General features: G+C 37.1%; 2 protein-coding genes across 6 annotated transcripts in view; one reads left to right on the forward strand and one right to left on the reverse strand.

The window, feature by feature from the left end:
* Nucleotides 1–1,885: 1,885 nt before the first annotated feature.
* Nucleotides 1,886–23,068, reverse strand: part of LOC132795431 (uncharacterized) — a 161,075-nt gene continuing 139,892 nt past the window's right edge. The window contains exons 2-4 of one of the 2 annotated variants that reach the window (XM_060806132.1): nucleotides 3,553–3,705; nucleotides 3,265–3,480; nucleotides 1,886–2,447 (exon numbers count right to left, since the gene is read on the reverse strand). In XM_060806132.1, the coding sequence (XP_060662115.1) occupies nucleotides 2,407–2,447; nucleotides 3,265–3,480; nucleotides 3,553–3,694 (399 nt within the window). In that variant the 5' untranslated portion in view covers nucleotides 3,695–3,705 and the 3' untranslated portion in view covers nucleotides 1,886–2,406. Of the gene's footprint in view, nucleotides 2,448–3,264; nucleotides 3,481–3,552; nucleotides 3,938–23,068 lie in introns of those variants that run through there. The other variant, XM_060806131.1, reaches the window with a different exon arrangement.
* LOC132795291 (BTB/POZ domain-containing protein KCTD5) overlaps nucleotides 4,633–23,068 on the forward strand; it is a 70,474-nt gene continuing 52,038 nt past the window's right edge. For 2 of the 4 annotated variants that reach the window (XR_009633426.1, XR_009633425.1), the window contains exons 1-6: nucleotides 4,633–5,822; nucleotides 8,723–8,908; nucleotides 8,978–9,043; nucleotides 9,105–9,295; nucleotides 10,306–10,803; nucleotides 21,167–21,229. Coding sequence is in view for 1 of the 4 variants with exons in the window: in XM_060805944.1 (XP_060661927.1) it covers nucleotides 5,637–5,822; nucleotides 8,723–8,908; nucleotides 8,978–9,043; nucleotides 9,105–9,295; nucleotides 10,306–10,318 (642 nt within the window). In the remaining 3 variants the exon portion in view is untranslated. Of the gene's footprint in view, nucleotides 5,823–8,722; nucleotides 8,909–8,977; nucleotides 9,044–9,104; nucleotides 9,296–10,305; nucleotides 11,558–21,166; nucleotides 21,230–23,068 lie in introns of those variants that run through there. The other 2 variants (XR_009633427.1, XM_060805944.1) reach the window with 2 other exon arrangements.

Here is a 23,068-nt window from a genome sequence, read left to right on the forward strand (position 1 = left end):
ATACCGAATTAATATACAATAAAATACTAAAAATATACTGTGTTTGGTTTATGGATAGAAAAACATAATATATTGAAAATATACCATAAAGTGCAAAGTCCACATTGTTAACTAACGCACATACAAATATACCAAATTAATATACCACAAAAATATAACAAAAATATACTAAAGGCTATGTTTGGTATATGCATAGAGCACTACATTGAAAATATACCAACCTAAGCACATACGAATATACCACAAAAATACTAAAAATATACCAAAGGCTGTATTTAGTATATTTATATATTACCACATTTCCATATTTTTATAGGGTATCTGCAGGTCGAGCTTGTTGAGCTGCGTTGCAGCATTCTCACTTGTTTTCGTTTGATTTAATCATAATTCTGTCGGAGCACATCAAAATGCCTTGCAACCAAACCACATTGTTCCTAACCTAAGCTGTCCCCTTCCCCTTCCCCTTCCACTTCCCCCTTCCCCTTTCTCCCTTCGTCTCTCTCTCCACATGCCGCATTTCATCCTGGACACGGAACATGACAATCGAAATCGAGTCAACATTGAACAAGTGTTTTCCGGCACACACACACACAAAACACACACATACGCTTGTTGTCTAAACACACACGTGTGTATAATTGTGTGCGTGTGTGTGTGTTTTGTTTTAAATTGCATTGGATGACAGTTTGATTCGATTGAATTGTGGCCAACATGCTTTTCGTTTTTTCGTTGTTTTCGTTTTCGGCTCGCACAGGAAATATAATCTGCAACGGGGGCAAGGAGGCGTGGCAGCAATTCCAATGACCATTATCGATCTACGAGTATTCGCTTAACTCATTTCAATTTCCCCCATCCCTTCCCTTTGTCCCCTCCCTTGGCCACACACCTCACGTTCCTCGTGTCTCGTGTGGCAGCTGGCAGATGATGGAATCAATAACAGTTAACAGCTAACAGCCAACAGCCAACAGGGCCACCCACGCTGCCATCTTTCGTCAGTTGCCAGATGACGATTGCCAGTTGGTATACCCGGTAGCCAAGTGGCGACAGGGTAGCTACGATAATTGTTACACGAACTGTAATCAACATAAGTTACAAAAGCTACTGTCAATCAGTAAAACAAGGTGGTGGTATTATTCTTTAAATATACCAAATTAATATATGTACCACAAAAATACTAAAATATACCAACATCTATATTTAGTATATTGATACTGTATTACATTCAGTCGAGTGTGCTCGATCCCATTTTGAATGGTGCGGTATTATTTTTAAGATATACCAAAATTAATATACCACAAAAATACCGAAATATATCAAAATCTATATTTGGTATATTGATGTAGTGCCATATTTAAAATATATCATGGAGTACTAAATATATCAAATTATTATTCTTTAAATATACCGAATTAATGTACCTCAAAAATACCGAAATATACCAAAATCTATATTTGGTATATTGATGTAGCATAACATTCAGTCGAGTGTGATCGACTGTGAGATACCCGCCACCCACTTTGAATGTGCGGTATTATTTTTTAATATACCAAATTAATGTACCACAAAATACGAAAATATACCAAATAGAATTTTTAGTTATATTGATACAGTACTACATTCAAAAAAGATTTATATAGTGGCATTCAAAATATACCACAGAGTGTAAAAAATACCAGCTACTATACAAAGTATTTTTATTATATACTAATTATTATCTGAAGTGAAGTTATTGTAATAATAATTTCATTTCAATAATAAAAAAATGAAAACATGTTGCAATTGAAACATAAACTTTTTTTTAAACAATTTTTTAATTTTATTGTAATATTAATTTTATTTTGATAATAATAAAAATGAAAATAAATTTACATAAATATTCAAGCAATAATTTTGTTTTATCTTTTCAGCTCAAAAATAATAAATGTCGGGTGAGTACTAAACTGTGTTAGTAATGTGTTTGCATTTTTTTTATTTATTTTCAATTTGAATTTAACTAAAAAAAATAAAAGCATAAAATGAACATTCTAAGACGAAATGCGTTAGCGCAATTCAGTTGCTATAGGTAACAGGTATCTGAGAGTCGAGCATACCCGACTGCGTGGCTGGCTTGTTAGTTGGCTGTTTGGAGTTGGCAATTGACAATTGCCAATTAGGCAAAAGCAAGTTAAAAAGGCCTTCGTTGGAAGTCTTTCGACTCGACTTGTTTTGCCTTGACTTGTTTTTAGTTTTGTTTTCTTTTTATTAGTTTGATTCAGACTGTGTTTGTAGTTGTTGTTATTGTTGTTGTTGCAATGATATCATAGTCTCAACCAACACGAACGCCAACGCACAAAGTGTTTCAGTCTGGTCTGGCGTCTGGTTCCAGTTCCACTTCCAGTTCCAGTTTCAGTTCTAGTTCCAGCTGCACTAAACAGCCTTGACTTTGGCCGCCTGCTGTTGCGATTTGACTGCAAGTGCAATGAGAGAGAGAGAGACAGAGATAGAAAGAGAGGGACAGCAAGAAAGGGAGAGAGCGAGAGAAGTGGAAAGAGAGAGAGAAAGGGGAAGGGAAAGAGCGCGAAAGAGAGAGAGAGAAGCAGAAAGAGAGACATGTAGAGAGAGAGAGGCAGAGAGAGGGTGAGACAGAGAGTTTAAGAGAGAGGGCGAGAGAGAGAAAGAGTGAGTTAGAGCGAGTGAGAAAGAATGAGCAAGAAGAGGAGAGAGATATCAAGAGAGTTAAGAGTGAGAGAGAAATACAGAAAGAGAGATAGAGTGAGTTAGAGAGAAAGAGAAGGAGAAACAGCGAAAGAGGGAGAGAGAAAGAGTAAGAGAGAGAGAGAGAAAGGGAGAAAACGAGAGAAATGAATAAGAGAGAAAGAGTGAATGAGAGATACAGTATGAGAAAGAGAGAGAGTAGGTTAGAGAGAAACAGATAAAGAGATCAAGAAAGAGAAAGAGAGAAAAGGAAAGAATGAGAAAAAGTGTAAGAGATAGAGAGAGAGAGAGAGAGAGAAAGAAGGATAAAGAGTGTAAGGGAGAGAGATTGTGAGAGATAGAGAGACAGAAAGAGAAAAAGGTGGAGACAAAGAGAGAGAGAGAGAGAAAAAAGGAGAATGAGTGTAAGAGAGAGAGTGTGAAAGATAGAAAGAGAGTGTGAGAGACAGAAACAGAAGGAGGTGGAGACAGAGAGAGAGATTGAAAGAGAATCATAGATAAATAGATAGAGAGAGAGAGAGAGAGAATGTGAGTTTGGCATACACACTTGTTGTGGGCAACTAAATTTACCTGTGATCAAGGTGTCTGCATCGCTTGGCGCTGGCAGCAGCTCTGAGACTTCGCCTGTGGCTAAAACGGACGCAGAGTTCGCTTCCTTTTGCTGGACTTGTTTACGCAGCTTGCGGAGATAGGCAGCCTTGTATTCATCGCTTGGCTTGCCGCCAAGTCCGTAGCTCACCTCGAGCACAGTCAACGGAATAACTGTCGACGAGACAGGCACCAGATCTGTGTGAGAGACATAGAGAGATAGATAGATAGCGTCAGTCACTACAATAGGTAAATCCAAAAACAACTTACCAGCTTCGAATTTGTCTGCAGGATTGCGTTTATACAACATGGGCGAGGGCAAAGCGATGACGCAATCCAAAGTCAAGGCAATGACCACTAGGGTTACCACCAACTGCAGACTTTGCGAAGTTACTTTCGTTTTTCCCAGCATAATTCGATTCGGTTCGATTCTCATTCACGTCCACACTGACGAAGACTTGTACTGCGACTAACTGCGGCTGCTTAAGCGAATTTCGAATATCGAATTTTGCGCAGACGTAACTTTACTGATAATTCCAGCAGATTACTCGCTTATCGCGTACAAGCGGAAATTTCTAATATTCGCTTAACTTTCATTTATTATTTCTATTCGTTTATTGTGCTACGTATTTTTTGAAACAAATAATTTCTATCATTGATCAATTTTACTTTAAATTGCCATTTAAATTTCAAAATAATGGGTTTCATAGCACACAGCCTTGGCTGCATTACATTGGTATCACATTTTCATGCCAGTCAGCTTCGCAGCACAAACAGCTGTTGCCATCGTGCTCACGTAAATATCGATTGTTTTTTATAGTTGGACTCATCATAACATATGATAAAAGTCGACCAACCACCACAACATAATGAATTTGGTACTTACTGAATTACTGGCCATTGCCATATACCAAAATCTAATTTTTACCAATGCAATTAGAAGTGTTAAATTTATAATTTTTTGATTTAAAAAAAATGCCAATGAATGTAAAAAACGTTCGCATGTTGATTGATAGTTTTTAATTAAGTTTAAAATATTGAAAATACCAATAGAGCTTTTTGACATTTTTAGAGCTTCAACTGATATCGCTACCATTTGATCTTCACCTCCTCTTTTTTATAAAAGTGGTGTACAATTTTTTTAATTTAATTTAATTTATTTTCAAAAATACTATTTTTGCCATGTCTGTTAAGGGAAAGTATAAATATTGTGGAAATTTGATTCATATTCTACTGAAATGTGACCAGATGGTAAATCTTAGTTGTCTTTTGGTAGATTCCATCAGTGTTTAGGGGTTTGTTTTGGAAACGTTGCCTACGGTCACACCGCGACAAATAAAACAGCTTTAAGAAAGCTTTTTTTTTAAGAAACAAAAGTCTGAAAGAATAATTGTTCTTCAAAAATAAATGAATTTATTATAATTATTTGTTTGGCCGAAAAAAACATCAATGTTTGCCATATAAAATCGATGCTTTAAGAAATTGTACAAAAAAACATCGATGCATCGATTTTGCCATCGATGTTTCTCCACCTCGTCGACAGTGTTTTGTTTTTTAATGCTCAATGAAAAAACTAATTTGGCATCATCCAATGCAAATGGAACGGTGACATAAATACGAAATAATAAAAACGTGGCCAAGTGACGAACGCATAGAGTAGAATAGTGGCAGGCGATTGCAACAATAATCAAGTACAAAGAAGAAGGTGCAACACAAAGAAGGAGCAAGAAGCATGAGCTGAAACTGGTCAAACAGAAACGTACAAATAAGAAAAAGATAATTTCAAGGCGAACGCAGCGCAGCGCAAGGGAAGGAAAGGGAAAGCAAGTTGAAGTAAGGTGACAAATAAGGCAACGCGACGCGACGCGACGAATCGAATTGTAATTGTATTGCTGCTCTCCTCTGGCTCTAGCTGGTCCGCGTGCTGATTGCTGCCAGCCAAAGAACACAAGAACACACATACACCTGACCACGTGTGTGTGTGTAAGTTTGCATGTTGGTGCGTTTGCGTATGCGTGTGTGTGTGCGTTGTATGCTAACTGGAACTTGCAGGCGGCCATCAATGCAACAACAATAACAGCAGCTGAAGAAGAAGAAGAAGCAGCAGCAGCAGCGCAGCAGTAGCAGCAGAAGTAAAAACAGAAGCAAAAGTGGAAGTGGAAGAAGAAGAGACGCGCGCACCACACGAATGCGAATGCGAATGTGAATGTGAATGCAATAGAGGAGCATTGAAATCAACATAACAGGAATAACAACGGCAAACAGCAGCAGAAGCAGTAGCAGCAGCAGAGCATTGTCATCTCCTTATCCATAATCTCTGCATCGACGCCAACAACAACAACAACAATCCCAATATGAGCACAGTGTTTATCAATTCGAGGAAAAGCCCGAATGTGCTGAAGAAACAAGGCACAGACCAATGGGTCAAGCTCAATGTGGGTGGCACCTACTTTCTAACCACGAAAACAACGCTTTCCCGTGACCCCAATTCGTTTCTCTCGCGTCTCATACAAGAAGACTGTGATTTGATATCAGATCGGGTGAGTAACAAAACAGCATTACTATAAACATAAATAAATAAATAAATACATGTATTAGTATATGTGTATTTGTTTGTTTGTTTGCATGCTGACATGCAAGTATTTATAGCGGCCATTGTGCTCATAGCTGGCAGCTTTAATAATTACAGCGGCCATTGCGCTCATAGCTGCTAGCTATATAATTATAGTCATAAACTCGAACACCCAAAATTGTAAGTCAATGTGTGCACACCCACACAAGCACACACCAACACACGCATGTAAATAAACACACGCGGATACAAATGTGAGCAAGCAATGCAGGTCATTCCGCAAACAATTACCATAGCAGAAGTAGCAGAAGAAGAAGCAGCAGCAGCAGCAGAGACTGCCAGGGTCGCCCCAAAGTGCATTTAGTGCCAACGTCGACGTCGACGTCGACAGCGGCATCGACAGTGCATTGCATTGTTAGTGGGGGGGTGGTTTGTAGTATAGGCAGCAAGGCGCATTTGTATATTTGTGCATAAGCAAGACTGAATATACTAGACATACACACACACACACACACACACTCTCACGTGTATTCGTAACCAAAACTAGTTTAGTGTCACATCGGGATGGGCTCTGCTTTTGTTTTGTTTTTTTTTCCTTTCGTTTCATTCGTTTTGCTGCTGCTGTCATTGTTGCTGTTGTTGTTGTTTTTCTTGTTGTCGTTGCTGAGTCCTTGACGCTCTGTTGTTGTTCTGTGGCAGCGGGTGGCGATTAACGTTGGTGAGGGGGATGGTGGAGGGGGGGAGCTAACACAGCGCCTAGCGTCAACAAACATTAAACATTTTTGTATAACGCAATAAATTTATCCACAAATTCCACTAATAAATATCACATGTACCACACGTATGCCACACACACACACACACATATATAGAAATAAGCGTGTGTTTATTTGCCATTTTCCATTGGCCGCTTTTATAAACACAAAAATTCGAGAGCGCGCAATTGAACAATCGAGTTCTTCCCTTTATTTTTGTTCCCATTGATGTTTTCGTTCTTCTTCTTTTTTTTATAGTGTTTTGGGATTTCGCTGCGATGCACAAATAGTTTCATTAAAAAAGATTGCATGTATGTTGCTTGGTGTCCACCCGCTTTTGTTATTGATTAAATTTTTCGTGCTGCCACCCACACAAATACTCACATACACACATGCACACACACACACACACACACACACACACACAGATAGACAATCACCTCTGTTCGCCTCCGCTGCAAAGACAAAAGCAGCCCCCGAAATTTTGGTGGCCGCCAATTAAGGCGCACACAAATACCCAAATACACAAACACACAGACACAAACGACACACACACACACATACAAAGACGTATAGAGAGCGACACACGCACACACTCACAGGTGGCTAGATGAGCAATGGGAGTGTGAGGCGATGTGGATCGTGCGCTGCTTAAATTGTTTAAAAACCAAAAACCAAAAAAAACAACAATGAGAAAATACTTGCGAGCAGCTAGACAAATAGTCAGATAGCTAAATAGTCCAGAAGACAGCCATCAGGGTGGTTAGTACCAACTGCCAGATACTCTGTAATTGATTAAACCGAATATTCATATTCTTTTATAATTTTCGTCATGATAAAATGATAACTACATTTGAGTTTGCTAAAGAAATAGCTAAGAAGCCAGCTTTCAGGGTTGTCAGCATCTCTAACAATCATTAGTACAAACTTGTAGATACCCTGTAATTGATTGAATTGAATATTCGCTAGCACACTCGACTCGAATTTGCTAAACAAATCAATATTTAATGTCGCACTGAAGCCTTTTTAGTTTTAGTTTTGGTGAGCAATAGTTGAATATTATTATTGATAGTTTGCTTTATAAAGAATGCAAATCTATAAAGAAAATTGTTCAATATTCCATAAATATTTAGACATTGCAATATTAAAACAATTAAATATTAAATGAAAATAGAATAACAAATAATTATATGACTAGCTTACTATATAAAGAATAAAAATCTATCATGATCTATCAAATCTATCACAGAATTCCATAAAGAATGCAAACCTATAAAGAAAACTTTTCAGAATTCCATAAATATTTCGACGATTGCAATATCAACAACATTAAATATTAAATGAAAATAGAATAACAAATAATTATATGACTAAATTGTTCAGAATTCCATAAATATTTTGACGATTACATTAAAATAGAATACAAATAATGATATGACTCACAAATATTCATCGAAGAATTGTGTATCGATTAATAGAGGTATAGCTATAGAAATATTATTTTCTGGTTGCCAGAAAGTTAGGAGCACAACAGTGAAGCTAAATTTTGTACGTTTATTTATTTAGTTGGGCGAAATGCAAATTGAAAGTAATATATATATATATATTATGCTGTTGTTTGAGCTCATCAGTTGAGCATTGCAAATTGCTAATTTTGGGTCACATTATTATAATTTAAAGTAATATACATAATGTTGTTGTATTTATAAATTGAAATTCATCAGCTGAGCATTGTAAATTGTTAATTTTGGGTCACATGCGAATTGGTTTATGTGCTGGCATCTATATTTGAACATAATACATGGGCCATCGAGCACAATATAAACACAAACACAAACACAAACATTTGTGGTTTTTCCTATTCCTCCTCGCTCTGCGCAATACAATATTCATTCAGCGATGTGGCAGACTGACAGGTGGCAGGCGGGGGGAGTGGGGGAGTGAAAGGAGGGAGGCGCATTCATTGACACAATATGACAAACCCATTTACAGTAGAATCACAGATTGTGCAGAGAGTAGAGAGAACATTACGTATACGTAATGTGACATTGTCATTGCCATTGACTAATTGGTTTCCTTCTTCTTCTTCTTCTTCGTCTTCTTCTTGTTGCAGGATGAGACTGGCGCATATCTAATTGACAGAGATCCCAAGTACTTTGCGCCCGTGCTCAACTATTTGCGGCATGGCAAACTCGTCTTGGACGGCGTCTCCGAAGAAGGCGTTCTCGAGGAGGCTGAATTCTATAATGTGACACAGCTGATAGCGCTGCTCAAGGAGTGCATCAGTCACAGAGATCAAGTGAGTAACTGAACAGTATACAATATAGTGCACATTCTTAATTCACCACTTCTCTATCTCTAAAAACAGAGACCGTATGCGGACAAGAAGCGCGTCTATCGTGTGCTGCAATGCCGCGAACAAGAGCTGACACAGGTAATGTCCATTGTGTGCAATTCAAAAGTTGAAAGTATCTATATCTCTCTCTCTGTTTTAGATGATCTCAACTCTGTCGGATGGCTGGCGCTTCGAGCAGTTGATTACTGTGGGCATGCAATACTCCAACTACGGCCCCTTTGAGAACAATGAGTTCCTTTGTGTTGTGTCCAAAGAGTGCGGCTCGACAGCCGGACGTGAGCTGGAGCTTAATGATCGCGCCAAGGTTTTGCAGCAAAAGGGATCGCGCATGTAAGGCCAGTCAACCACAAGTTCATCGCCATCCTCAGTCTCAGTCTGAATCATTATCCCACTCTCTATAAGTTTGTCTGTCTGTTTGTGTCCGCCTCTCTTAATGCACTTGATGTGATGTGATTCAGTCGACGATATCGACAAACTCAATACGCAATCAGGCCATTTAGCATGACATTGCCTAATTACCAAGTCATTAGCCAGCTGATAAGCTCTCACGATAACTTTCATAAATTTGCTATCTGTGCTCGCTATTAAGTGTTTGTGTGGCCCACAAGCCATTAGATAATCAGTAAATATTCCATAATTAGATTCATGCACAATTGCATCGACCCTAAAACAAGTTGACTCATTTGAATAGATTCAAACAATCACATAAAGTAAATTTATGAAAATTGATGAATGTAAAGAGCTGAAGCTTTACTTTATTTTGCTTTTCATTGATCAAATTTAATCTCCTTTGCTACTCGTTTGTTGAAATGCTCTTTGATGGGCAACCTAAACTGTAAATAATGTATTCATTGTGATTAAAGTACATCGAATGAGGCCATTAGATAATTAAGTTAACAAAATAATTCGATTCATGTTAGCCTAAATCGAGTTGACTCATTTAAATAGATTCAAACAATCACTTCAAGTAATCTTAAAACAAATGTGTGAATGTAAAGAGCTGAAGCTTTAGTTAGTTTTATTGTTAATTGATCAATTTTTATCTCTAAGCGACTCTTTGTTGAAATTCGCTTTGATTAGCAACTTAAACTGTTGTAAATAATACATTCATTGTGGTTAAAGTACTACTTATTACTATATTCAGAAGTTTAGCTTATTTCACACTCATCATTTACTTCCCTCTTTTATATGTTCATTTAGAACCTTTGATCAAAATCATTTGTTATTTCTGCACTTTGTGCTTTGTATTTCCGTCTCCATCTGTTTCATGTGTTTGCTTTGTAAAATTTGTGTTCTCTTTCGCTGTCTCACTCTTTGTTTCTTTCTTTGTCTAATTGCAGTCTTGGAATTTAAAAAGCTGTATTCTCCCCATCCAAGAAAGAAAGAAAAGTAAATCCCAAGTTGTAAAACGAATAACAACACTCCACAACCACAGCAACAACAACAGCCAAGCACCACAACAACAGCAACAACAACATTAAGAACTAATTAAAAATTAACAACAACAACAACATCAACAACAACCAGAAAGAACAACAACAATAATTAATACAAGCCTAACGTGATCTGAGCCTTATTTTATGACTATGCAGTTTTCAACGTAAAGTGGAAATTGTGCAAGCATTAAATTAAATACATTGTCAATCGGTCAGTCTGCCATCAATCATCAATCAATCAATCACAAACAATTATCAATTAAACATCAATAAGTCATCAAAATAATCAACAATGATTCATCAATCAAACATCAATCAATCATCAATCAGTCAACACTCAATCATCCATCAATCAAACACCACTCACCAACACAATCACACACACATCATCCTTTATCTTAGGTATGTTTGCCTTTGATTTTTGATCATTTCGACAACAATTATTGCAATCATTCAATTCCCAATGTCCGATTGTCTTTTTTTATGTGTTAGCTTACATTTGCGAATGAGTGATAGAATGTTTTTTGTTGCTCTGTCTGTCTGCATCACACTTTCATAAACGCACAAGTAGAACGCACTGCGCTCTTCAAACGATCCACAATCAATCAATCAATATATTATATATGAGAATAGTTATATATATTATATATATAGTTGCTTAGTTATGCGGTAGAGGTTTTTCTTTTGTTTGGTTTTCTGACCGTGGAGAGAGAGAGCATATAAATATATTTTTGGCTTCCCTTTTGCCTTCCGCATTTGAAGAGTGCGTTATTACGCTTAATATGAACGATAAACGATGAACGATTAACGAGTTGTTGATGACAAACCTTTGTTTGAGAAGATGTTTTCAAGAGTTTTAAGAAGGAGCACATGCAAATAGAATGCATTCAATGTGGGTCAAGCACAAACAAAAACACCGCCAACTTTGCTTAGGCTTAGGCTAAACAAAAATAGAAAAACAAATAGAGAAAGCAAAAGCAAAATACAAACAACAAACAAAAAACAACAATTAACTTTAATAACGTAATATTTATGTATATTGTACGTGTAACCGACATTATGCTAAGAAGACAGTTGTAGAAAGCACCTAGAGAAGATGCCTAGATGCTTAGACAAATACACAGACACAGAAACGTGAATTCTATACAAATACAAATACACATACACATACACATTCAAATGCAACTAAAGAACTAAGAAGGGAAGACAGTTGATGACTTTCTTGACTCGTCGTTTCGTGTGTTCTGCAATCGTCTGAAGAATGCTGAATATATCCAGATATCTCTCTCTCGTCTAGCTGTTGTGTCATCTGGATCTTAAACGTTTGCATAGCCTACGAATCGAGTTGGAATCGGAGTTATCAACTGTCGAAGGATCAAACGTGAAACGTGATGCGATACGTTTATAATTGTACTTTTAGCTGTTTAGCTGTTTTTATTGTGCTTACAATAACAATAACAATAACAATAACAATACGCAGGCGACGATGACGATGACGATAACGATGAGAAAAACGCTGATATTCAAACTCATTTAGGGCAGCGAACAAACTCTCGACTCAGCAAAGCAAATAATAATAATAACAATAAGTAAACCTTGCATATAAATATTGTTCATCGCATAGAGATAGATACTTCTTTGAAATGCTTTTGTTTTTGTGCGAAAATCACTCATTAATAGGCTCAATATCAGGCATCATCGATACCGATTACCTTAGCAACAAAAGTAATGAGTTGGTGAAGCAATTCGGATTTGATCAAAGGATCAAATGATCCTCAATGGAACTAACTTTAATGATCATTTCATACTTATTATGAGAAAAGAGAAATTATGAGGGCAAATCAGTATCTCATCGTCCGTTGTCCGCTGTTGAATTACGAATTATGAACGTAGATTTATTACTGTTTTTTTTTTCTTATGTTAGACACTTGAATTTCCGGAATATGTTGCTGACTTTGTATTGGTATTATGGTTTAGTGATTTTAGGGAATTCACCTGGTAAAAGCGTCATCCGATTACACACATTCACACACACACACACATACATAATATATTTAGATCGAAAAGGTTAACACTCGAAATTCGATTCGATTCGAAGATTTGTCAAGCGCAATTCGGCAATTGGTGTTCAACTGTTTTGATTCTTAAAAAGCAACTTAATTTCACGGCATTAAGTTTCAGTTGCATTTATGTCTGATTATCAATAATAATAATAATTAAAATAATACTATAACACTTAACTAATAATTGTAATAATAATAAACCTAACTGTAATCGTAATAAGAGAAAATGCAAGAGAAAATTAAAATTAAATTAATATTTATGGCAAAATGCTGCCGCCTCGTTCTATTGCATTGTGCATTGTGTGTATTTAGCGCCCGGTTTGCATTACTACCTTGAGCTTTATTTAAATGAAAACTGAAAATTAAAACTGAAAATGAAAAACGAAAACGAAAAACTGATAAACTGAATGATGCGAAATTCAAAATGAAAAACAAACAAAATGCAAATCAAAGAAAACCAAAACTGATAACGAAAATGAAGAAATATTTTAAATCACGACTGAATTTATGTGAAAAATTGCACTAGAAAACAAAGAAAACAAAAACAAGGCGAAGAGAAGATGACGATGTGGATGGAAATTAATATGGGAACGATCTGAAGATGGAGATTGAGATTGAAAATTGAAAAGCAAATAAAAATAAACTAAATGAAAGTGTTGAAAATAACAAATGCGTTGCAGTTTAAGCTAGAGTTACGCATTATTAATTATATATTTATGTATGTACATATATAATTTTAAAAGTAAACTAATTTATACACCAACCAAAAACAAAGTAAGAAAAACAAAAAGCGAAAAAAAAAGAAAAAAAAAACAACAAAACATAAGCAAATTGAATAACGAATCAAAATGTCGCCACCTAAGTACTCGTTACCCATTTTTGTATCCAATTTTGAATTATTTTATGTGCATCTAAGTGCAGGTTAGAATAATGCGCACAATTATTTCGATCGGGCAAGGATAAACCTAACTTTACATTAGCTTGTAATTATAACACACGCCCCCATCTCCCATCTCCCATCCCCCAAAATCGGAATCAAACTAACGCGAAAATCCCCTTTCAAATGCAACACGAGCTGAATGTCCTTCGAATGTCCTGCGGATCGCCACTCAGATGAGATGAAAACAATGCGAAATACTCGTAAAGAAAGAACATAGATTGATTGTTCATGTGTACATTCTCAACAATACAAAGTGCGGCTATACGCATGCAAATATATATAGATATATATTACCTACCTGTAATACCCTGTAATTCTACACACACATAAACCTGCTTGGATTAACTCGCATTGTAACCGATTCAAAACTCTCTCGGAGAAACAATACTTCAAATTATAAATAAATACATTAAAGATCCCTTTTCTAAAAAAGAGAAATCTATCGACTTTAAATGTACCTATGTCTGTCTGTGTGTGTGTGTGTGTGTGTGTGTGAGTTCAAATCATTGATGTGTGTGTGTAATTGGAAGGATTAGCTTTTGTGAGAATTTCGTTAACCAACTTGAAACTCCGCTCATGTCTTAACATAGTTGCAGCTTTATTGGGCTGAATAAGCTTTAAAGCTTCGACGGCATGAGCTTTGGGTATACAACTTTTTGGGTGACAAATTTGGTAAGCTCAGGACATTCAAAACTCATCAGCTTTGGTAAAAGTTTTTAAAAAGTTTTCCATGAAATAAGCTCTTGTGTAACAAATCATCGAAAGCTGTTCGAAGTGCCCTGATATTTATAGAACTTTTTGGGCAACATATTCGGTAAGCCCAGGACATTCAAAGCTCATTAGCTTTGGAAAAAGCTCTTGAAGCTTTCCATGAAAAGCTCTTGTGTATAAAAAGTAATTTCTAGAACAAATCCTCAAAAGCGACTAAAAGTGCCTCGATGCTTCTAGATCTCTCAAGTAAATACGAGCTTTTACCGCTGCGCTTGATTTAGAATTGCATTTTCCGATTGGGCAGCAAATAAAAATTTTATGAATCAAGACAATAAGGCGGAATCAATCCTATATGTATCAATACATCATATTTGAATTGATTAAAGAGTGGTACATTAGAGATAAGGAAAATTGTTAAAAGACAAGTTTGCAAATCTGGTATATAGTGGACTCTATGCTATATTTAAAATGTGGTACTGTGGTATATTTTGATTGTAGACTATATTCATAAACCAACTATTGCGTTTGGTATATTTTAGTAGTTTGCAGTATATTTTCGGCATATTTGAAATGGTATCTACCACACTCGAGTGCAGTTTTTTTTGCTTGCTTACACTTTGGCGATGTAGATATAGGTTTAGTTAATTAGTTAGTTAGTTTAGCAAGAAATATGTTATTATGACTAGAAGTGAAGTTGAACAACTAAATGTATTGAATCAGGCTTTAGTAAGAAACTGACACCCTTGCTTTTAGCTACTTAATATTTCATAATGCAAATAATCAAACAAATCTAGTAAAATAGGAAACAATTAAAACGATTCGGTTTTATATTGAATAATTGCATATAATATCAGAAAGATTGAGAAGATTCTTGTAATCATTATTTGCATTGAAGAAATTCGAAAGAAAGGCTTAATTTGATATTGTCTGTTTACTTTCCTTGAAAAGTTCCGATTACACACACAGAGGAGAAGATTATAGAATAGGGAATGAGTTTTTGAACACAAAAAATAAATCGATTGCTTTAAATAAAAAGGCGAATCGAATGTCACATCGATTGCAAAGTGTGAGTATGAATTTGAGTTTGAGTTCGATTTCGTCCTTGAACTGAGTTCTCGTTTGCGTTTGCATTTGCGTTCGACAGGATGTGGGAAATACTCGCTATTGATTAGAATTTGCGTCATTGCGAACTTATGCAAAGCACACAGAGAGAGTAAAGAAAAGCCCAGTTGCGTGAGTTCCTCGGCTCATGAGATATTCATAGGCAATGCACAGGCTTCCATCTCCAACTCCAACTCAATCTATTGCTGCTGCTCGGGTGCACAGAAAAAAAAAAAGCAGTTCTAAAATCAAGATTTGGTCTTAGAACTAAGAATTTTGGTCCAAAAAGTGCGTCAAGAACATGAAAATCCTTATGTTAGAAATCACATCTCGATTTAAGAACATTTAATATATGACCCAAGTTCTTAATAATAAGAAAAAAATAAAATAAAATAATTTTCAGACCAAAAATCTTATTATAAGATTAACAAAATATTACATTATATTTTTTTCTTTTCTTATAAGTTTATGATTGCACTCATATTAATAAGAAGATAAAAATCGTATAGTTTCATAACTAAAAATCCTATTTATATATTTTGTATTACATATTTACAATCTATCTAAAGATTATAGGTAAATGATAGAAATTTAAAATATATTGTATTATATTTTATTGTTTTTTATTTTTTATTAATTACTTATTTATTTTAATATTTTAAATTTTAATTATCAGTTATTCAGCTCTATTTTAATTCCATTTTACTTTTGAAAAATTTATCTTCGATTCGCGCAGTATTTGAACCCAGGACCTCTTAAGTTTGCTATTGATTGCTATGAATAAAAAATTCTCAAATTTCGATAAAAACTTCATAAGAATTTCGACGGATTACAGATTTAAGTAACCCAAAACTTTTGGTCAGATTTTTAAAATGTGGCATTGCTTAGACTAATGTTCTTAACTTTACGAATTTGTTTTTAAAGTCGAACACAAATGTGAAGTTTCTTGATTTTAGAAGTTGGTCTTTTTTCTCAGTGTAAGAGTGTGTGTTGGTGACAATTACAGCTGGCACCCAGAACACTTTTAGATTTGCAGCACAACTAAACACAGCCCCAAGTTTATCGCAACTGCAGCGACAGAGGCTGAGGCTGAGGCTGAGGCAGCACGTAGTATGCTGCTGGAAATGTTATGCCACACATACTCGTAGCATGTGGCAAGAGACAGGGGTGGAGGCAAGAGGTGGCAGATTCATGCACGCATATCGATATGGCAGCAACATTAAAATTTAACTGCTCGCAACAACAACCCCAGCGAATCCGCGTCCACTGTCCGCAATTTGCCTCCCTCTACTTGCCACCTCCCACCTCCCACTCGCCACTTGCCACACTCGCGGTCCCCATGCGAATCTATTGGCGCTGCGTATGATGCGTTCGTTGGTTCTTTCGTTCGTTCGTTTACCACCACTAAAACGCAGGCCATTGCCAAAACACGTGCACATTTATATTTTTATTCTAAACAAAGGAATAAAAAGTTGTGTCGCCCGCGCACATGAGACCTCAACTGCCTCTGCTGCTGCTGCTATTGTTGCTGCCACTGTCAGTGGCAGTGCCACTTCCACTTCCTCCTCCTCCTTCACTTCTACTTCTCTACAAAGTTTTTTCGCCATACTCTTTGCCTAAAGCATGCTGACTTTCTCAAGTCATTTGACTTTCGTCAAACACAGATGTCTGCTTTTATATAAGTAGCAAATGTAATTCAATTTATTTACTCTGTTGAAGATAAATTGATATTAAAAACAGAAACGTAGATTAAATCAACTATCAACCAATTAAACCTGATGATTTTGCTAAGCCAGAACAAATTTTAATTTTTTTATTTTCCAATTTTCTTTTTATACCCGCTACCCATAGGGTAGAAAGGTATTATAACTTTGTGCCGGCAGGAAATGTATGTAACAGGTAGAAGGAGGCATCTCCGACCCTATAAAATATATATATTCTTGATCAGCATCAACAGCCGAGACGATATAGCCATGTCCGTCTGTCCGTCTGTCTGTCTGTCCGTATCAAACACTGGATCTCAGAGACTATAAGAGATAGAGCTATATTTTTTGTTATGTTTGCACGCAGATCAAGTTTGTTTCAAATTTTTGCCACGCCCACTTCCGCCCCTGCAAATCAAAAAAATCGAATAACAAGCGTAATTTTAAAGCTAAAGTTGCGAATTTTGCTATATACATATTATAATTACTATAGTAGTTATGATTCCTGAAAATTTGGTTGCGATCAGATAAAAATTGTCGAAGTTATTTTAGAAATACTTTTGTATGGACAAAAACGCCTCCTTACTAGGGGTCTTAGTTGCTTTGGCTGAAAATCTGGTATATTGTGCCGTCTATTGTATATTTTGAATGCGGTACTATGTCGATATACCAAATATACCATTTGGTATATTTTTAGTATTTTTGCAGTATATTCGGTATATTTTGAGAAAAGTACCGCGAAATATATTGCTTTTATTCAAAATGGGTAGCGGGTATCTCACAGTCGAGTACACTCGTCTGTAGCTTTCTGACTTGTTAATTGTGTTTTTATACCCGCTACCCATTGGGTAGAAGGGTATTATAACTTTGTGCCGGCAGGAAATGTATGTAACAGGTAGAAGGAGGCATCTCCGACCCTATAAATTATATATATTCTTGATCAGCGTCAACAGCCGAGCCAATATAGCCATGTCCGTCTGTCTGTCTGTCCGTCTGTCCTTTTGAATACCTAGATCCTAGAGACTGTAAGATATAGGGATATAAGTTTTTATGTTTGCACCCAGATCAAGATTAAATTTCGATTAGTTTGGTTCTTGTTAGTCCTAGTTACGATGTTTCTATTCAACCTTTTATATATTTCTTAATCTCTTGGTCTCAATATCTTTTGATTAATTGTGATGATTATTATGATGATCTATTGTGATTTCATTGCGCAATGTAATTAGATTAGCAGCCTTTCTCTATTGTTGCTTAGGATCTTTGACATACTTCCTCTTTAAAAGTACTTGCATTAGGTATAATTATTATTATTATTAGGTATTATGTGATAGTTTGTAAACAAGTGTGGAATCATTTTTATTATATCTTTGTTAAATGAAATTTGATTAGTTTTGTTCTAGTTAGTTCTACCTATGATCTTTCTATTTAACACTTTATATGTTTCTTAATCTCTTCGTCTTAATATCTTTTAATCAGTTAATCTATTATGATTTCTTTGTCCAATGTGATTTGATTAGGGAGTCTTTCTCTTTTGCTGTTTTACATCTGTAATCTATATCCTTTCTTAGAGTATTTGGTCTTCAGTTTGTCAGCGTTGTTTGTCGAACTTTTTATTTGTTACTTAAACAGCATTGGCGACAGCATCGACTTTGAGTTCGACCAATTTGAAGGCAAGCCGTTAAGGAAGCGAAGGACATTAGTGCGCTTTTGGCTTTTATTTCAAGGTTTTACAGTGGCGCGCCTTGTGGCGGAGTCGCAGAGTCTGAGAAACCTTGGGGACTGCTGCTCGCTCGTAAAGCGCAGCACGCAGCGAGCCTAAGCGAAATTTCATTGGTTTTTTATGGTAACGATGGCTTGGCTCCACGCCATTTCCATTTCGATTTCCATCTGCAGCTCCTTCTTTTTCTCTTTCTGTGTCTCAGTCTCAGTCGCAGTCTCAGTCTGTGTTCCACCCACAACTTGTTTGGCAAGAGGCGCTTTCACTTTTCGCACCCACCGATGGGGTTGCAATTGGAGTGCCCCTTTTTTTTTTCAAGTGGGCCCGAGTTGAGCTTCAGCTTCAGCTTCAGCTTGAAGTCATCTTTGCACCTTTTGATTGTGCAGCAACGTTGACATTGGCATTGGCATCATTGTCGTTGTCGTGGCTGCATTATTTTTCCTTTCCACATGCGCAAAATTGCCAACCCCACTGAGACGGAGATGGAGGTGGAGATCGAGTCGGATACTGAGACGCCTCGCGTGCGTCCTTCAACCCCACAAACGACCCCAAAAAAGTGCAAGATGTGACATTGCACCACCAACGAACGAGCGAACGAACGAACGAACGAATGAACGAGTCTGCCTGCCACACTCCCTACCCCTGACTTCACTCCGTTCCACACTCCGTACCCCGGACTTCACTCTGTTCCACACTCCGTTCACTCCACGACCACTTTAACTTTGAATAGTGCAAAAAGTGCACTCAAGCAGCAGCTGCTCCTCAGTCTCCGACTTCAACTCAGCTTCAGTTCAGCAGACGCGGCTTCATCCACCGTTTCACTTTCGTTCGCCTTTGCACCTGCAGCCCAAGGGCGCCAAAGGGGAAGGGTGGCGGGGAGGGGAGGGCAGGCTGCAACTAAACCTGGGCCAGGCAGCAAGGATTCTATGTCAACACATGACATCGAAGTCGGCATTCTAATGCATAATGCCCCGGTGGGTGGTCGACTTGAAAGGGTTACAGCCCAGGGATGCAGTTGGGAAGGAGTAAGGGATGCAGTTGCCGCTGGGGTGTTGTTCTTGTTGTTGTTGTTGCATGTTAGACAAGCTCGCTTGTCTGGCTCCGTTGGCTCCGTTTTTGTCTCGTGTCTGTCTAGTGCATCTAACTGTGCAAATCGCTCGCTCCCTTTTCTATCTCCCCTTACTCTCCACTCCCCCTCTCTATGTGTGAGTGTGTGCTAGTGTGTGCATGTATGAGTGGGCTTTTGTGCAACTCAAGTGCATGTCGCCATCGCCGTGTTAAGTGCGTCAAACAAAGCCACCTCTTCCTTTTCTCTCACTCCCACTCCCACTCTCTCTTTCTCACTCGACTATTGGGGGCTGCTTTTCTCTCGGTGTATGTGTCTGCTGCGTGATTTCTGTGCAATTTAACCCCATTTTCAAGCAGAAGACTCCTTCTCTTCCATCCTTGCACTTCCTTCCTCGAGCAAGATTTCACTTTTGCTGCAATCGATATGATGCCAGCTTGCATCAAGATTGGGGACACAACTAATACTCTAGCTCTCTCTCTTTCTGTTCTCTGTTCTCTGTTCCACCCTCGTTTCTTTTGCATATCACATTTAATTGCAACTCATAAATGAAGAAATGCTTCTCCTTCTTCACTCTATCCCTTCATCATCATCGTCTCATGACTCATTCAAAAAACGTTTGCCAAACAAAAAGCAAAATTTATTATACGACTTGCACTTCACATCTGCATCTTTCTACGAAATGAAGATGCTTTGAAAAGCAAAGAAAAACTACCAGAAATATTATATTTCATACAACAAATTATTGTAAGAGACATTTCTGTTGTGAGAAATGCAGATTATTTAATTATTTACCATTGAAATCTTTTCATTGCAAATCAATCTATATTATTTAGACCCGCTACCCAAAGGGTAGAAGGGTATTATAGCCCTGTGCCTTCAGGAAATATATGTAACAGGCTGAAGGAGGCATCTCTCACACTATAAAGTATATATATTCTTGATCGTGGTCAACTTTGGATGAAAATCTGGTATATTTTGCACTCTATGGTATATTTTGAATGCAGTATTGCATCAAGGTACCTAAAATGTATGTTGGTATATTTTTAGTATTTTTATGGTATATTAATTTGGTATATTTTAAAATTAATATCGCACTATTAATTGCTTTGACTGACAATCTGGTAAGCTTTGTACTCTTTGGTATATTTTGATGCCTTTTGTATATTTTTAGAATTTTTGCGGTATATTCATTTGGTATATATTTAAATGAATATCGCACTGTTTTGAATATTATGTCAAATGTAATAAATATTGCATTTTTGAATTTTACTTTTAAGATTTCACATTTTTCGAATTGCAATTATATTATATAATATGTTACTCTTCTCTTAATATGGCATAAATTGTTATTTTCTTATATTTGTGGATTTTGCCTCTTCTGAAATATCAGCATAAAAATTTAGTTATTTTAATCTTTAGTTGATAACCTAAATAATAATTATTTGTAATTATTTTTTGCAGGATGCCAATAAATTTGCAAAATTATCTGCATTCAATCGTTGGATTTGACTAAACTATTAATCGGTAAGTGATCTCTTGAATCTTTCTAAATATATATAAAAAAAACTAGATATAGGCATGATAAAATGCAAGTGGATTCAGAAAATCGGAAACTGTCTTAAAGATTTGCGATGAATTTTCGATACGTTAAATATTTTAGTGATGGAAAATAAGTTGTTAAGCTTTAGTAGATGTTGTATCGGATAAGATAGGAGAAGAGAGTTCCAAGTTTCGCTGATAGAGAACGTAAAGAATAATAAACTCTTTTGCTAAAAAAAAGGAGACGTCGGTGAGACGTGCGGAGACAAAGCTAATGAATGCAAAGACACACATGGGAGACTGACAGAAAAAAACAGCAGGAATTATGCTTACATAACAGAAGCGAGGAGGTAAGGGCAAAGTGGAAAAGGAGAAAGGGGGAATGCAAAGAAATATTTGTCAATGCAACGAAATGGAAAGTTTGAGGTGCTGCGTCTGCGATGCGCTATTGAAATCACGTTGCCCGTTGCCACAGCACACAAATGTCAACCAAGGAAACAAAACACAAACCAAGTAGTGTGAGGAAGGGTGAAGAGAAGAGGAGGGAAGGGGAGTGAATAGAAAAAAAAGCGAGGAAAAATACTGAAGCTGAAGTTGAAGTTGAGGTTGAGGCTGCAGCTCAATCTAAAAAGGAATTGCTTGGCGAATTGAGGATGTGCGTGCTGTAAGTTCTGAGAGTGAAATGAAGTGAGTGAAGTAGAGGAGAGTGTAAGAAGGAGAGAGGGGAGTAGGGGGTGGTGGTACTAGCTGGAATAGAACGTTGACTACATCCTGCAGCAGCAGCAGCTCGCCTTTGTTCTGACCTTTTTTGTGTGTGCTCGCTTTACGTTTTCTTTTTTTTTTTGTTTTTTGTACTTGTGCATGTGTCAAATTTGCACGACGAGGCCAAAAGGGGGTGGCAAGGGACTAGGGAGAGAGTGGGGAGGGGGTGCTGCACTTGAACTACGCCAAATACAGCGAAGGAGACAAAGACGAAGACGACGACGACGAAGACGAAGAAGAAATGAAAATGTAACCGATAGCCGACATCATGGCAAAAGCTAACATAAGTTGCTGCTGCACTTGAGAATGGACTCAAAGAGGGATGACGATGATGATGGGGAGTAGGAGGAGGAGGGAAGGGGGGGGAGGGCTGCGCTATTAAGGGATGCAATTGCAAGTGATTGCACTGCAAGTGTCGTTAGGGGTTTGCTTAGCAAATGCGAATGCAAAGCGGGGGAAAGAGGAGTCAGAGACGGCGACTAGAGCAGAGCTGAGATTGGGAAAGGGTTCGACATAAAGTGTGGGCCAGTAGCTCTAATGATGTGTCTGACTCCCCAGCTGCAGTCGGAGTTGGAGTCAGAGTTGGAATCTGAGTCGGAGTTGGAGCTGCTTAGGCAAACATAAACAGACTGAGGCTGAGTGAGCGACCATTAGCAAGAGTTTGTTGGTTTTGCGCCTCAAAGTATGCAACGTTTACGTATTTCGTGCATATTCATATTCACATTCATATTCGCATTCACATTCTAGTAGAGCACACGGCAAGAAATCCTCGAGTGAATTCGCTTTCATGCTGTTGAAATTATAGTTTAATAGCAATTCAAATTAGTCACTTGATTACACTATTGTTCATCCTTTCAAATTCCTAATTTCAAAGTTGATTAATATGCACTTTAAACTGTGATGATATGTCACTATTTCACCACTTAAAAATCTTTTAGATCATCTTCATAAAATTCTGTTAGTTTCTCTTCATGACGCTTAAGAATCCAAACAATCAAATGAAAGTTCCTATCAAGTTAATTGGGGAAAACAGCTGAAGATCGAGGATGCCATAGCAACGTT

Source organism: Drosophila nasuta, chromosome X (assembly GCF_023558535.2).
Source record: "Drosophila nasuta strain 15112-1781.00 chromosome X, ASM2355853v1, whole genome shotgun sequence".
Lineage (NCBI taxonomy): Eukaryota > Metazoa > Arthropoda > Insecta > Diptera > Drosophilidae > Drosophila > Drosophila nasuta.